The sequence below is a fragment of the Telmatherina bonti genome (assembly GCF_933228915.1).
Source record: "Telmatherina bonti genome assembly, chromosome: 18".
NCBI lineage: Eukaryota > Metazoa > Chordata > Actinopteri > Atheriniformes > Telmatherinidae > Telmatherina > Telmatherina bonti.
The window spans coordinates 29,627,119-29,644,139 of record NC_136616.1 but is presented as its reverse complement, the minus strand read 5'-3'; the positions used below and the strand labels follow the sequence as shown (position 1 = coordinate 29,644,139).

Genomic DNA, 17,021 nt, shown 5'->3' with positions numbered 1-17,021 from the left:
TACTGCGAAAAATGGCATGTGTTTAATTTATTAGTCATATACCCAATCTTTCAGGCGAGCTGGAGGCCGAGCTGCTGGGCTGCGACTGTAGAGGAGTGTTGGTTTCATCAACAGACGGAGACAGAGAAGGACTGTCACACACTCTCTCCTGAGGAGACGGAAAAAGAGAACAGGATTACCAGCCAGGCAAAATACCATCACTCGAAAAGAGGCAACTTTTAACAAAAGTGTTCAAATATTTATGAACTGAGCTAAGAAGCTGCAACCAGATTTAAGTTTGTCTTGTTGGTGACTAATTAATGAGGGATGGTTCAAATAAAAAGTTCAATTATATTAATTATTATTAACTTATTGTTTTATGTGTTTTTGGATATTATGATCCCTGTATATTGTTAATTTAAAATACTGCTTGAGTAAGGAACTATATGGAGTGGCAGTACCCTCTAGCCTGAGGGGTTTTAAAGTCTGATACAGTACATTAAGCCTCCCTTTGATATATTTACACTCAATCCATCTCTGATTAGTCTGACTAATATCCTTGATATATATGGGATCATAATTATGTTGTTTTATTCCACACACAATTAGCGACCCAATATCCTCATATTACTGTCACATATCAAGTTTAAATATATCCAGAAATATTTTAATATTTCCTTTAAAAAGCATGAGACTTTATTGTCTTTGTTCACTGAGCTTCCCTTAAGCCATTTGGAGGTCCACCTGACTCTTGACAACTTCTGCTTTTGCCTGTTTACCTGGGAACTTTACCGCATTAAAACCGATTTGGTAAATGTTCTGCTTTGAAATGTCCTCTCTTAGCCTGTATTTCTAACAAATTAGTGAAGATTATTATACCATTTTAAATTATCTTATCCTTGAGAAAAATCTATGTTATAAACAAACTTTCAAATCCAAATTCCAAAGAGACAACTTTGAAATCTTTAGTGTTTTATTAATAATCCTTTTAAAAATTTCACAACTTTGTAAATATTTAATAAAACCCACTACGATGCTAAAAAAAAATGTTCATTTAAGACCCGTATAATGAAACGTCTTGACACAGGAGTTCCTCATGGACCATGCTAGGGTCCTTTACTTTTGTGTGTGTTACCTTGATGACAGGTGCTCGGTGTGCATGAGTGTGTATCTGCTGAGCTGCGGCCGCCATGTTGGCAATGGTGCTGAGGTGGTTCATCTGAGACATTGCCATGGCAACAGATGCAGGCGGCAGCCCCATGGGCAGCAGAGGGTGGGGCATCATCATGAATGGCAAATCCAACCCTGCGATAGAAAGAGAACATAAATGCTGTTCAGGAAGGAGGTGGAGATGTATACGTTGATGTTACGTATGCTTCGTATTTTAAACTGGGACAAGGTGGAGGAACCTTTTTCTAAGGTCACACTTTATTTAGTCAGTTAATTCACACTGGGACCAGTACACAGATTGAGCAGTTCAGGTATCAGAATATCTTTTATTACAAGCTCAATTTAAAATCTTGGTACTAACTTTCTGAGCCCTATGTGGACAGGCCACTTGCTACATTGTGGAATTAATAAAGCTCTACAGTTCGGCCCAAAGCCTGAGGTCGTCCGACAAAGATCTGTTGATGGTCCCAGGAACCTGCTTTAAAACTCGCAGAGACCGGTCTTTCAAAGCAAGTGCAGCTTGCACCCAAATCTAGCTGGTATTGGGAGGTCATGTGGTCAATACCACAGCAGCTACAGAAAAAAAAAACTATGACTTTTTATAACAAGGGTGTCAAATTCCTGCACTCATAAGCCATTATCCTTCAAGTTTCACTTGTTTCCCTCCTCCAACACACCTGGATCAAATCAAATAGATTCAACAGCTTCTTGTCTACTTCTTTCAAATGACACATTCATTTCAGCCAGGTGTGTTGGAGCAGGGAAACAACAAGAACAAGGTACATTATTAAGGGAATGGCCAAGATAGTTTGATTTTTATGTGTACAAATGTTTTTGTTTTATCCTGCGCTATGGGGGATTGTAAATCATTTTAAAGCAGTAATGGTTTGTTGTTTTCCGAGTTGCTTTATATACCGGTGATCTCATGTCTTAAGCATGTGTTGTTATTCAAGTGATGTCTTTATTTTGGACTCTTGGAAAGCCCAGTTGGGTTAAATGAGACCCAAATGAAACAAATGAAATCCTTTGTTCTTTACCTTTTATCCGGAGCTTTTCTACATCTCTCCTTTCTTATTTTAGATTAATCTATGACTATTTTTTCAGTTTTTCCTCTCCTGGTTTTGATCACTACTTTGTTTTTTTGCTGTATTTTCTTCTCTTCCCAGCATGCACTGATGCAAACCAGGAACAACACATCTCATTGCACTTGTGAGGATATTTCTCTGCTTTTGTCTCATCCTTTAACCCCCAAACCCTTTAAAAGTCTAACCTCAGACCTCTGACCTCAGTGTCCTTCTCACCCCCAAAACAGCCCCATTAGAGGGGGAGACACTTTAGCCGTCTCACACACACAAACACACACACAACTGCTTTCACTCCAATGAAACAATAATACTGATTGCTGTTGTCGTGACGACTGAAGGGATAGAATAATCAATGTGAGTGTTTGTCGCTTCCTGCTGCCCAGCGTGAGTGTGCGAATACATTACTTCTGCAGTAAGAAAAAGAGCGAGTATCTGTTTGTTTGCGTGTCCGTATGTGTGCCGCCGTGTGTGTGGTGTTGATGAATTGAGTCATTTAGTAGAGTGTGTGCTGATTAATCCAGACAGAGTGTTAATACAGGAGATGGGGACAGATTAAATGGCGTACATTAACAAATATTGCCATCCTTTAAGCAGACAGTGTGAAAGAGTGTGTGTGTGTGTGTTTTTGTGTGTGCGAACCCTCTTCCTTTTTCCGTGTAAACGGACTGTGTCATCTGTTTGGATATGTGTGTGTGTGTGTGTGTGTGTGTGTGTGTGTGTGTGTGTGTCTCCAAATGGTTGTGCGCTCTCACTGTTGGCCAGTAGCTGCTGCTGCTGCTGCTGGAGTTGCTGCTGATTGACAGCTCCTAAGGCAGGCCCCCTCCCAGGACCTCCCGCTGCACCACCTCCTCCTCCAGCTCCTCCTCCCACTGCCGGTGCTGCTCCTCCTCCACCACCTACTCCTCCTGCTCCTACACTGTGGGCTCCAGCAGGGGGGCTGGTCAGACGCTCCTTATCCCAGGAACACTCACTCCCTCCTGGGAAGAGATGCAGATGATCATATTCCATCAGTGATGAATATGAAATGTGGGACTAGTCAAAGTCACATCGTACGACTCACCAGGCTCGGTCTTTCTGCCAATCATCGCTTAGCACGTGAAAATTCAACAGATTTAAAATGATTTTTTGTTTCAGACAATGGCTCCTTCATTTCAGATGGAAAGACAAAGGCAGCTTGTTAATGTGTGGCCTGTGACATAATGCACAATAATGTACTTAGACAGTGACATATTGTCTTTTACTACGATGTGAGACCTGCTTCTGTAAGTAATAAATTGCCCTTTAATACCACATTTTAACCTTCTAGCTTCTACAAAGTATCTTATAATGTTTTCCTCATTCACACACACACACACATACACACACAACACTGGTGGAAGAGCTGGCATCCAAGTAGCTCATCTGTCATTAGAGAGGTCTCTTTGATTTGTCTCTTTATCAAGCATGTAGGGTAAAGAGGCTGTGTCAGACAACCTGCTCAGCCACCTGACTGACCAACTCTATGATCTAGTATTTTGTTAAACCGATAAACGGAACGTTTTAACTTTTAATTATACTTTTTATGTCATGATGTTGATTTTGAAAGACCAAAAATGACTTAAGAAGATGAAATTGAAAGCGAGACAAACCTAATGAGGCTAGTTAGAGTAGCACTATATAACTTTCTGACCTTAAAAATGTGCTTCTGAAACATTTTAATGGGCACTGACAGCTATGTACATCTCTGGAGTTTGTTATCTTAGATGCCTTTTCAAGTTATAGCTAAGTTTCAGTTCATTCACACTACGTGCTAGCAACTGGATTTCAACCCAGTGGTGGTTGAGGATGCACACAATGTCTGAATGTGCAAAGAAACTCAAGCAGGCATCTGAGGAATAGTGAAAAAAGAAAGAGAGAAAGAGACAGAGCCACAATGGACTGACTTTTACTGTCTGGAGAGAGCTCAGAGAAGAGACTGGATGCAAGATGGATGCTAAATTAGCTTTCAGTATTATACATATTGCTGAGGAAATCTGCTAAAGTTCAGAAGTGCTTCTTTAAGCTTTCAAAACTGTATCTAAACAGTTTCTGCAACAAAATCTTTGCACTTTGGTGTTTTACACTGAATAATCTGGTGACATTTTAATCTGATTTAAATTTTTATGTGATATGAGTCGATTTTCTTTATTTTATGTTTTATTTAACAGTATATAAAAACGTTAATGTCCATTTGTTTTTAAAAAATTTTTTTTTTTTTCCCTTTAAAAATGCATTTTAAATAAAGTTGGAGTTGCTGTTTAGGACACCAAAACAGTGTAAAAAAAAACAACAAAAAAACAGCAGTTAAAAAAGGCTACATGCTTGGTTTCCTTATGTTTCCATCATATAGGGGAAAAAAAGACCTTGAAAACACTGAAAAGACAACATCTATGTTCAGAAAGGGTGTACAGCAGGAAAAATCTGAATTATGTTTAATGATACAAGAACTGGACTAAAGATCTGTGTCAACAGGTCTGATGGAGGAACCCTCCCCACAACCTGGACCTCAGAATTACTGAAGCAGCACGGGATCATCTGGACAGAGAACTGAACAAAAGGCAGAAGAGTAATAATAAAAATATTTATTAAAACTGCTTATTTATATCTTGCAGCTCCACTATTTTTGATGTGAAAGGTATCAAGATTCACAGATCTGGTTTATTTTATACCTCAACATTTGTACAGTAACAAACAAATCCCTCCTAACTTTTTGTCTGAAACAACATTCATCCACCACAGTCCAGAGAGAAAATGGCAGGGTACATCTGTCTATTGCATTAACCTCTTCCTCATTTTTCTCCACTTTAAAGGTCAGTTTGCTTTACTATTTTCACTCTTTTTTTTTTTTTTCTTATCATCAGTCTGCTTTTTCATCGGCCATTTTTCAACTTCTTTTCAACAAAGAAAAGAGAGGTTATTTCCTGTAATTTATCATGTGATCTAAACAACACGTGGTGTTGGCCGGTCGACAACCAGCACCATTGGAGACCTTGTCACAGCTGTTGTGTCCATCATCATTAATAGGGTACAATTTACATTAAATTTCCTCATTACTCTTGAAAACTCTTTAAGAGACGGACTGCAGCTAAACATTCCTGTAATAGTTACAGAATTTGTAGTTAAAAAACGCAGTTGCAGCATGTTTTACATCAGTCACATCAGACTGTGGATGTGACAGAAGATTCAGTGACAGCAGGCTTCATTCCTCACTTCAGATATGGTCAGAAAAGATTTTACTGTGTTAAGGTGCTATAAGAGAAGTGATTGTGCTTTTAGATTTTAATAAAGAGGAAAAACTGACATCTGATTGGCTCAGAGTTTTGACTATGACTCAAACCTGATTGATTCGGAGCAAAAGTGACATTAAAATTGAATAAAAAGAATGAGTAGATGGAATAAAACAACAAATTAAATAACTTAAAATTAATAATAAACTAAATGCTTCATATTATTTTGCTTTGGAAATCGTCTTATTTATACATTTTATCTTATTGTATATTTTCTTTCCTTATATCTACATTTTTAATGTATTGCATTATCTATTTTCCTAATTATTTCTTTTAAAGATATTTAAAGCTTCCTATACACTGATTCCTTGAAATAAAAAATAAATAAAGAAGTGCACAAAATACACCCATTATTATGTTTTTTTATTGTAAGTTTGCCATGTTCACTTTCAAAATTATATATTCTCATTGTAAAAATTTAATTCACACTAAATATCACAAAAAAAACCTAATTGTTGCAACTAAACAAAACTGAAAAAAACTTCTTTCATCTACCTGGATCCAAGCAATCAGTTTATTACTTTTTGAAGTAATCATAAATGAGTGAATAATTATTAAAAGCATTTCATTGTGAAGCCAAAGCAACCTGATTATCGGCAGTGACTGCTCTAAAACATTTCTGTTTGATTAAAATGTGTTTAATGGCCTTTATCTGATCACACCTTCGTTTCTGCTCTCGTTCTCTCCTCCTCCGTGCAACGCTGCCTCTCTCGCCCTCCACACCTCTCTTCCTGCTCCCATGTTCCCTCTCTCATCCATCTTCATCTCCCTCCATTAGTTTGAATTAGCAACCGTCTCTCTCTATTATTGCCTACTGAATTCCCTGCGCTCGGTGTGTGTCTGTGTGTGTGTGTGTGTGTGGATGACAGCTGGGCTTCATCCCTTCTGCCATTTACGCCGAGGAAGAAAAGAAGAATAAACAGACGGGCAGATGTTCTCTCTCTTTCTTCGCTTCTCCTCTCATTTTTTCCCTTGGCCTTGCCCTCTCTTTTCCTCCCTCTTCTGTCACTTCTTTTTTGCCTTCTTTACATCTTTCACATCTCTTTTGTCATACTTGAATCTTTTTCGAGTTAAGTTGCTGAAACTTTTGATCTCTTTTTCATTTAAAAGGGTGAGTTTTCATTTTTCTTCGTTTACAGCCGACAGCTGGTCAGAAAAACCAGTTCCTCCTCTTCGTCCCGTTTGGGTGATAACAAACCTTTTCACATGTTTTCATTCAAAGTGACTGAAGTTCTTCTGCTACTTCTAAAGACGCCTTCACCATGCAGAGCTCAGTAGTTTGCTGTACATGCTGCTGCTGAAAAGCACCACAGATGAAGTTTCATATGAACTCTGGAAGGTTTCAACCTCATTTTTCCTCATTCTGACTCCTGCAGCTTCACTGGTTTAAACCCTAACTAACCCTAACCCTAACCCTACCTGAAACACATTCACACAGACTGGTTTCTGCTCTTCATCACGGTCCAAATTAACAACACAAAGACTGAATAAAACTATTTCATCATATCTGCCAAGTAGGTTATGTCTTTGTCAACATTTATCTGTTTGTGTTTGTTAGTAATTTCATGCAAAAACTACAGATTTTAAAGATTGGCTTTGCTTTGAGAAAAGATGTCAATAAAGACACCATTAAATTTCGGGAGTGATCCGGATCACCATCTGAATTCAGGAACTTTTTGAAGGATTGGGAGAAAGTGTAATTTTTTGGTTTATATGTATATAACTTAACAATAAATGGACAGGATGTTTGGCTAAAGTATATACAGGAGGAGTTCCTAAAAGGTTTTATAGATATTATAGATAGATCTGGATTGCGGCAAATTCTGGATTGTACAATCCACAACAGAAAAAACTGGGGGATCTTTGGGATTTTCATCCCGACACAGAAGAAATTAAGGTTTAAAGATACAACAAAAACCACAATAAAGCCAAGACACTGTGGATTTATTATCAGTGTATCTAATCTAATAGTGTATCCATATAAAATGAATGGAACATTGTGTGAAAATGAGCTACTTGGTGGAGGTCTGGACTCTCCGAGAGATTTTCTGGTTTTATTATTGTGAAACTAAATGTTTTGTTCACTCTAATGCCTCCACCTTCTGTATTATCACAAACATCTGTCTCTGGTTGTCATGAACACCCTCAGTGTAACTCGGACAGCATGGCTACAAACATACTGCATACCTAAAAACAAAAAAAAAACTTTGTTATAGACTTCATTACAGGTTTCCAGAAACACTTCAGTGTATATAAAAAGAACTCTGTATCTTTATATATTAAATTATTTCCCAGATCTTTGTCTTTTAAGCATCTATTAGTTCAGTGGTTCTTAAACTTTTTACATCGTCAGCCATATGAGGAGACATCAGGCCCTCCAAGTACCACCTTTATGACTGACTTAGTAATGGTAGAGACCAACCGTTTTCCATCTGACACGCTTAAAACAGAGATTGATTCGTTTGAAATGAAAATAAGTCACTCATAGTTATGTATATTAAGTAGAAACTAATTTATTTTAAAAACCTTCTTAATAAAGCAAGTGAAACTGTGAACAGTGTGCTGGTTTTTGGCTCAATCATTGTTTAGCTTCAGAGCCAGGTCTGACTCTGCATCCATCTTTCTGTAAGGCATCTCATCAAGTGAAGAGACGCCTTAGTTACATATATATTGTTGCTAAAAATAAGACGTTGTAAATTGGCTGAAATCAGAAATGTCTTCAGCAACCCACTAGAGGGAGAGTGTCACCAGTGGTTTGTGTTTTTCAGGTGGTGCGGCTTGTTTTCTGAAATAATTCAATCAGTTATTAAAATTCCAGCTAAAATTTTCAGATTTTTGTCCATTGAAGCTTCAAATATTTTAGCTCCTCTCTTTTAAAAAGTAGCATAATAACACCCACCAACAGGTGACTTTATAGCGGCTACATCTCATTACATATAGACTGTGTTTAAGATAAATTTCTCCTGTTATCATTGTACGACCACACAGTCAGACTTATCAGTCTGGCCCAGGGAAGATGAGAAAGCTGTACTGGGTCCCTTTGGGCTGAAAATCGACCAGAACTAGAGTTGTGTCTGTGTAGCCAACTTTAGGATAAGTCGAGTGATGGGTTTTATTTCTCCATAAAGAGTACTTATTCTGCTCGATGTATGAATTGCCATCATCCCCTTTCATCCATTATGTAAGTAGATATGCAGGAAATAATCCAATCAAATTCAACATTAGTTAAAAGAGTATAAATAGATAAATACCTAAAAGCAAAATCAAGAAGAGCAGAAAATGATAAACAACTTAAAAGTGCTGATAAATGTTTTAAGTCATTCCATGCATTAAAAAGCAACATGGCTGCTACTGCTCGTGCAGCTACTGAGCAAAGTGAAGTAGAGGTCAATTAAAGTGTACGAAGGACAAGTAGCATAACACAAAACGCAGTTTAAATGGGCCCAATATGTAATACATTGATGTAATTGGCAACTACTTTGTGGAGCACAGTAATAAAGTTAGTAATTGTGCTGTTCAGTTTTAAAACAAGTCTGTGTTAATAAAGTTAAGCTGCTATGTGTTAACACTGAAAAGTATTGAGCACAGTGTGAAATGTATGTGGATGCAGACCGCCAGATCAAGAACATAATACAATATCAACTGCCTGTGTGTGTGTGTGTGTATTTTTTTTCCCAGTCACCAGTGAAACTAACAAGCTGCAAAGTTCCTGTTGTGCAAAAAAAACAAACAAAAAAAAAAAACCTCAATAAGTAAACTAAAAATACCATATTTTACACTTTGGGACTCCCTTCCTCCTTATGTTGACTCCCTCACTGTCTTTACAAAACTCACCTGTTCAAATTTGGCTTCAGTGTTTGAATCGTTAAAGCCTGACAGGAAAAATTGGGAGAATAGTCTAATTTTCAAACCTGATGTCTTTGTTTGCCCCTTCAATAAAATATTTTTAAAAAGTAGCTTTTTTAAAATGACCATTTATTATCATCTAATGTCAAAATTACTGTTGTGTAATCTTTTGGCTACAAGCATCTGATGGTTTACAACAGGGTTTAGAATAGTTTTTACCATAAAGTGATGTGAAAGGAATCAGAAACTGTACAAAATATTATTGAAATGCATTAAAGGGTTAAATTGCTGTATTTTCTAAATGTTATTTCCAGCGTTTGGTCCTTTAGACTGCTTTATTTAACTCTTGTATATCTATTTACTTCTGCTTTGTTGACTTTAGTTATAAAGTGACCCTGCGTTTCCTGAAAGGTGCTCTGAATAAAACATACATTATTATTTTTACTACCATGCTGTTTAGCAAGAGATTTTAATTCTAAAGATAAAACATTTGGTTAAATTTGGATTCGATCCATCTCTCTGAACATCAGCCCTGCGTATGAGATGTGGCGGTTTTGCTAGTGGGATTTTCTAATGAGTCATGATGCTAGATTGCTAACATATCGCTAATGCTAAATGTTAGCACAACAGTGACTCGCGTGCAGCTGCTTCTTCGCCGCCCAACTCAAAACAATTGCCTTCCCATGTCTGTGTTTGGCAGGAATAAAAGGATTTTCATTCTGTTTCTGTGTTTTGACAGAAATACTCACCTGTCCTGATCTCCCTACTTTTAGCCGTATTGGCGAATATTTCCGATGCTAGTATCGGTCTCGGCCCTACTCTACTTATAATACAAAGTGGTTTTTGACTCAAGAGAATTGTGTGACTCAGTTTGGTGCTGTTTTTAGTCTGGTTGTTTAAAGTGTCAGATTGCTTTGATTTTGTACTTCAGGTTACCCCACTTGTCTTTTCTGCCACCATGCAGGTGACCCACCACACTGCACAACACAAGATGGTTAATATTCATTTCCGTTTCTCAACCAAAGTCAGGTTAACAGAAAGTCCTCCTCTGTCTGATTTATGTTGCCTTACTAAAGATAAAAAAAAAAAAGTTTCTAATTGCATCTCTTAATTTCTCTTTTTCTCTCTAAACATGTGCACAAACACACTTGCATACAAAACTGAATCAGCACAAACAACAGGCAGCAACAACGTTTTGATCTTGTTGTGTCATTTCTTCTTTTCTCTGCTCTTTTTTTTTTGTTTTCTATATCTCCTTTGATTCATACTTCAGTTTTATCACTTCATTCTCCTTGATCCATCCTTTCTCCTCTCATTCAAACCCAAACTCCACCTAGTCTTAGGGATGGTTTCCACTGACACATCTATCCAGCTCTTTTTTTGTCATCCGTTTTTCGTCATTTCTATACGAGTACAGAAAAAAATGTGATTGTCACCGCAAACAGAACAGGTCCGAGCGATCGACTTTCACCCATCAAACACTGGAGCATCTTTTCTTTTTCTCCCCTTTTCCTCTCGCCCTAAATATCCCATTCTCTCATTTTCGCCCTCTGTCCTCCCTCGCTTTATGTTCTTTTTCGTTTCATACACTCGTTCCTCTGCTCTATTGTCCGCCACAGTTTCCCAGGCCGATGCGAGTGTCTCTCACAAAGAAAACAAGGTCGGACAATGAAAAGAAAGCTCTCTGCGAACACACAAAAAGGGGGCGAAAAAAAAACAAAAAACACTCTGACTGAAATAAAAGAAGGCAGAAGAAAATGAAGAATAACAGCAGAAGGGAATAAATAAAAAACGACTTGGCGAGAGAATAAAATGAGACAACAGAGGAAGAGTAACTCTATCGGCCCATTTGCCAGGTCAGCTGAAGAAAAGGAAGACACTAAAGAGAAAACAGAAAGAGGAGAATCGGGGTGGAAACAGAAGGAAGGATAACTCCCACCTTTCTTTTCACTCCGCTTTTTGTTTTCTGTCTCTTTAATAATTCAAAGGCGCAAACACAGCAGAGATTGAATGGACCGGAAAGTATAGGAGTGTGTGTGAAGTGTGTGTTTTTATAGGTGGGATGTAAAAACAATGTTCAGACTAAACATGAAATTCAGACATCAGTATAACTACTGACTTTCAGTCTCCTCGCCGGAGGTTTAAAAAGTAAAGATTTTTATCTCCATGCCATCTAATTAAATTACATAAGGTGTCTTTAATAAGTATTCTCATTTCTTTATTCCCTGGAAGCAGTAAAAAATGTATTGATGACCTATCCTACGCTCAGGGGACTACTTAGATTTTGTGTCCACTCTCAAACATTGCATATCAGCAGAGCCGATGGTGAATAATGGCTGGTTGCTACTGACCAATCAGAGCAGAATGGGCATTACAGGAGGCGCTCCACTACAACCTCCTTTACCCTTTTTTTTTTTACTTTACAGGGATTGTGTAAGCATACAGATGCTACTTCATCATGAAACCCTAAGAAACAGACTGATGATCCAGCTTTCCAGGCAAACGTGACATTTAAAACATCAAAAACCATCTTAATTCAAAATTAAATAATTAATGTTATCATTTTACTTATGTCCTTTACTTAGTTATTTGTCAAAATTTAATTTAAATTTAAAATTGAAGTATTTTGGAAAAACATAAGTAAATAAATAAGTATGGGTGTTCAGTCATACAAAATATGAGACAAAAATACAAAAGAAAGACGATGATGTTTTGACACAAGCATGCTACACACAGTCAGTCTTGTCGTCATCGTGCTAATAAACCAGAGGTGTTCTTGAGGCTGCTGCCAAGCAGGTTTTCACTGTCACCATGCTCCAACACACCTGACACACATTACAGCTGTCTTTGAAGTTCTGCACAGTGACTCATTTACTGTGTTGAAGCAGGAAAACATGGAAAACCTGCAGCTGCAGCACTGTGACCCCTTCAGAATTGGAGCTGGACTCTCCTGTAAAAGACGAGTCAAAACAATTTTTTTTTTCATCTTAACAGTTATAAAATGAATTTCCCTCTAGTATTTTTCATGTCACATCATTTTGAACATATTTAGCATATAATTCAGTGTGAGGTTTCATCAAGTCCAAAGCAAGACTGGAAGGTATCGGATATCTTTCCAACCAGCAGTCATTGCCTGCCGGGTTACAACATTATCATCTCCTAATGAATTATTTTTATTCAAATTTAAAAAGAAAAACTACAACACTGCAATTCCCCTCTGGGATAAATAATATTGTTCATTTGATTTCATTTTGTATTTAAAGCTGGAAATTAACACTCACCATCGTACCAAATGTAGGTTCATAATGAATTTTGGCTCATATGTATTCATCCCCTTTCATTAAAGAAAAGGCTGAATTTACAACAGTCACTCAAATAACTGGAGACTTAAAAAAGGAACAATAAATAAAAATTTACAAAAATATAATTTAGTAATATAAGACAAAGTTTTTTTTCATGTAATTGAGTTAAAGAAAGAAAAAAACAAATAAACTGGTCCTGGACAAATTAGAGCAGTTTTCTGTTGAAGAGCGGGACAAAATACCTGTCAACAGGTGCAGAAGTCTGACTGAGAGGAACAGAAAACACCTGACTGGAGCGGAAACATTAAAGGATTGATCAACAAAACATTAGTTTATGAGTAATGTAATATGTAATAAATGATCTTATTTGAATGGACCGATTTTTTTTTTAAGCAAAGATTTGTTTGCTTAAAAAAAAAAAAAAATTTTATTGAACCAGAATTAGAAAATAATGTAATGATTTTCATAAAATTTTTATTTATTATTACTTTAGTCAGTTTCAGCTTATTTTATAGGCAGCTGTTTTTTTCCTTCTTTAATGAAAGAGTATGAATAAATATGAGCACAACATATAAATGAAAACTTCCTGACCAGTTTGTCCAGTAATGAATGAAGCAAATCATCTGGTTGTTTATGCTGGAACTGCTATCACTACATTTCCCACGAACACGATTCATGACACATCATGAACCCATTGGCTGCATGTTTACTTTAGCATGTGTTATGTTGTTGTTTACACAGTTTCTGTCTGAACAAAGTGCAGTTAAATGAGGAGCGAAATTTAATAGGAGATGTGGCGAAGGAAACAATAAAACATGGTGGTTGAATGGGGTAAAGAAAAAAACTGGTTACAAGAAAAGAAAGGAGCTTGAGGACTAAAGAGGAGGTGAAAGTCATTGAGATCTGACATGCTGATAGTGTTTATGTTAGGCACATGTTCAGACGGTTCAGAGCATTGTCCTGATGAAAGATATGAAGATATTTGATCGAGTGTCAACTGAAGGAGGAGTCGAGACTCATTTATGCTTTGTCATAAATATGCAAACACGTACAAACAGAGCCTTCTTATCGTCTCTTGCATCTTTTATGAGCCACTTTTAGAACGAGCTCTTGCAACTGCGTACCCAGATGTAAGATAGAGGAACAGTATCACTAAAAAATACCAGGGTAGTATTGTACAGTATACCTGATGCTTGAGCAGTAAACAGAACAAAGGAGCCGTGATGTGTTTACTGGCTCCACAGACCAATGTTGTCTAGTATGTTCCGTTTGTTTAAAGAAAAACTTTTGAGAACAAAGCTTATCACAACCTGCTCCACTGTCGCTATGTTTATTTTCTGAAACTTATGTTGGAGCTCTGAGCTGCCCTCTCATGGATGAATCGCCAAGCAACCATGCCAATGTAAAGGATGCTTTGGAGTAGGAGAGCACAGCAAAACATGGAGATACCTATTTATGTACTGAAAGGAAGAATATAATGCTTGAGGATGACTTTTATGTTAAGATTATTTCTTTTTTTTTTTTTTTTTCCCTTTAACTTTATTTTGAAATTTACTGGACGCTTTACACTGTTGTCGTGTCTGATTTCCTGTCTGGCCCTATCTGAACTGCTAAGCTTGACGTTGATGTGCTCCATCAACAGTAGACCCAGCGCGTATCTGTAGCAGAAAGCCACAATGACACGCTTCTGGGATGCATCCTGCTGCTGTCGCGGCAGTGTGAACCACATCATTAACTAAAACAGATCCAGTGGAAATTGGCCTTCAGAGACACACATGTTCATGTAATCAAAGACTATCATATGTCCACATGTTTTAAAATGTAGGAAAAAGCAGAGGGACTTTCACTAAAATGTCCATTTTTCATTCTGTATTTGTTCACCTTTGTATCTCCATATTTTTTCTGCACAGTTTAGATAATTTTTCTCATTTCTTGTGTATTTTAGCATCAAAATATTCATGCACTCCTTTGTTGCATCCTCTATTCATCTCCACAAGCCTGAGCAACCTTTAGTTGAACTTTTAGAATTAGAATAGACTTTATTGTCAATGTACACAAGTTACAACGAAATGGCAAAAAAATTCGAGCTATGGAGAACAAACATAAAAATTCACAAATGCACTGCAGAGGAAAAGAAAAATATTTGCCCCCAAGCGCAGAATGAGTCGTCAACGTCTTGCTTGTTTTCCAGGAAGTTCAACAGTTCCAGTTTTTTACTAATGAACACTGTTTTTGCCATTGTTAAAACAAATTATGGGCTATACATAAAAGATGTAAACTTTTATATATCAAACATTAAATCTGACTTCATTGGCTCTTTAAAAGCACAACAATAACACCTGCTCTATTCACTTTTCCAGGAACTGAAGGCGTGTTGAGCAGCTCGGGTCAAAAGGGCTTGCATTTCTGGGTTTAAAGAACAAAGGGATGAATATTTCTGTTTCTAAATCACACTAATTGTTTATTCAGTGTTGCCTGAATTTACTGTGCCGTGCACCATAAACTAAGTCTCAATTTACTCCTTAATACATATCAGAATATGGCTCATGGATCCAATCATATGCAGCTTGTTCCGACAAGACGCAGTACACTAGATGATTCTCAGACTTTTCTTTTTCTATCTTTTTTAAATTTCTGAAGTTGCTGATGGTGTAAGTTTTGTTCATTTTGCTGATGTTAACATAAGCTCACAGTCCAAAGGCCTGGTCGCAGCTGAGGGTGGGAGTACAGTTCATTATGCCACACAGTGAGAACAAACAGGCTTAAAAAGTTGAACCTGTCCCCAGGGTTTCTGTTGATTATTGCTAATATCCACAGTAAACTTCTAAAAACTGCCAACATATCCACACTCCAAAGCAATACGTCAACTCCAAAGGGCTTCTTCAGTTCTAAAGTGAATGGTGAGGAGCTTCAGTCTGATAAACTCTATTTCAGTCTTTCACATTTGAGTCGTTGACCCAGCCAACCATCCTGTTGGCCGTTGATTACCAGCCTGATGGTGTGAATAGTTTAGAAACTGTCTCAGAAGGAGGGACAAAGCTGAACTATAGGTGTGCAACAGCTGAAGCCAGAAGCCCCCTTCGTGTTTAAAGGTTTTTCCCATTTAACATCGATGGCTTCTTTGACTGACTGTGCAGGCTACTGTCCACAAAAGATTATCCGTTATTCTTAAAGATGCACTATGTAACTTTACAACCATAAAACTGAGGTCTGAACTTGTTTATTGGTATAGTTTTGTTGTATAGGTTGTTGCCGCCCGGCAGTGTCCTGAGGCTGACAAACACTTCACTTTTTTTTTCCCTGGATGCATTGTGATGCTGCAGCTGAGATTCCCTCAACGCATCTGCAGACGTAAACACACCATCATTCTGAATTTGTACCATACCAATTGAGGAAAGAAAGAGAGAAAGGGACAGAGCAAGAGATAAAGCAAGAGTCGAGGTAAGACTGTCTTTTACTGGCTGCAGAAAACTCCCAGTACCAGTAGGATGCAGCATTAGCCATGGAAATGGAAGTCTGTTGTATAGCATGTCTTATAGAAGCAGGTAGATGCAAGTCAAGATTCATTCGTCCACCTGCATCGTAAGGATGAGTGATAAGCCTTGACCTTTCCCAGGCAGTTTCACAACCATTTACACCACATGAGGGTCAGACAGGGAAGCAACTCGCAGGTAGGAATGATCCTAACGACTAACAGGATGGTAGAACATATGAAACTTCTCTTGTGTGAACGGCCAAACCGCAGCTTCTGAGCCTGGAAATCAGTCAGTTTAGCACTGAAGAAGTCTTTTGGGTGAGAGGAGAAACCTTTTCCAGAGACATAAAGAACTCCAGTTTCATCTTATGATGGACTCCAAAGCTAATCCTTATAAATAACTTTTTCACACATGTCTGTACTGGTTGTGTGTGTGTGTGTGTGTGTGTGTGTGTGTGTGTGTGTGTGTGTGTGTGTTCGTGTCGCACCTGTATTGGAGTGTAGGTCATCATTGTCAGACTCGTTGCCATTCTGTAGACTCATCATCATCTTCATCTTCTGTAGCTTTTGGAGTTCAGCCATGGCTGCTGCTGTCAGACCTGAGACACACATATGCACATGCACTGTTAGCGTCATCATGATCATCGTCTTCAGCAGCACATTGTCATTACTGTCAATCAGCGCTGGAATCAACACCATCAGCTGCACTGAAACGGATCCAGTCAGATCATCTAATAGTTTAAACCAATCACAGCCATCGTTGGCACCTCACCAGACCTCACAGGTGCTGCCTGCCTTTACCCATGATGCTTTGCAGCCGCGCTCAGCGACACACATAGTGACAGTGCTGCCCAGGCTG

At 37.9% G+C, this 17,021-nt stretch overlaps 1 protein-coding gene across 1 annotated transcript in view; it reads right to left on the bottom strand.

Annotated features, from left to right (window-relative positions):
* The window catches only part of LOC306769044 (dachshund homolog 2-like), a gene marked incomplete at its 5' end in the record, with an annotated part of 113,864 nt that overhangs the window by 17,302 nt on the left and 79,541 nt on the right, over positions 1-17,021 (bottom strand). Inside the window, 4 exons of the mRNA XM_079257544.1 lie at positions 43-148; positions 1,115-1,284; positions 2,987-3,211; positions 16,651-16,761. Of these exons, the coding sequence (XP_079113670.1) occupies positions 43-148; positions 1,115-1,284; positions 2,987-3,211; positions 16,651-16,761 (612 nt within the window). The remainder of the gene's footprint in view (positions 1-42; positions 149-1,114; positions 1,285-2,986; positions 3,212-16,650; positions 16,762-17,021) is intronic.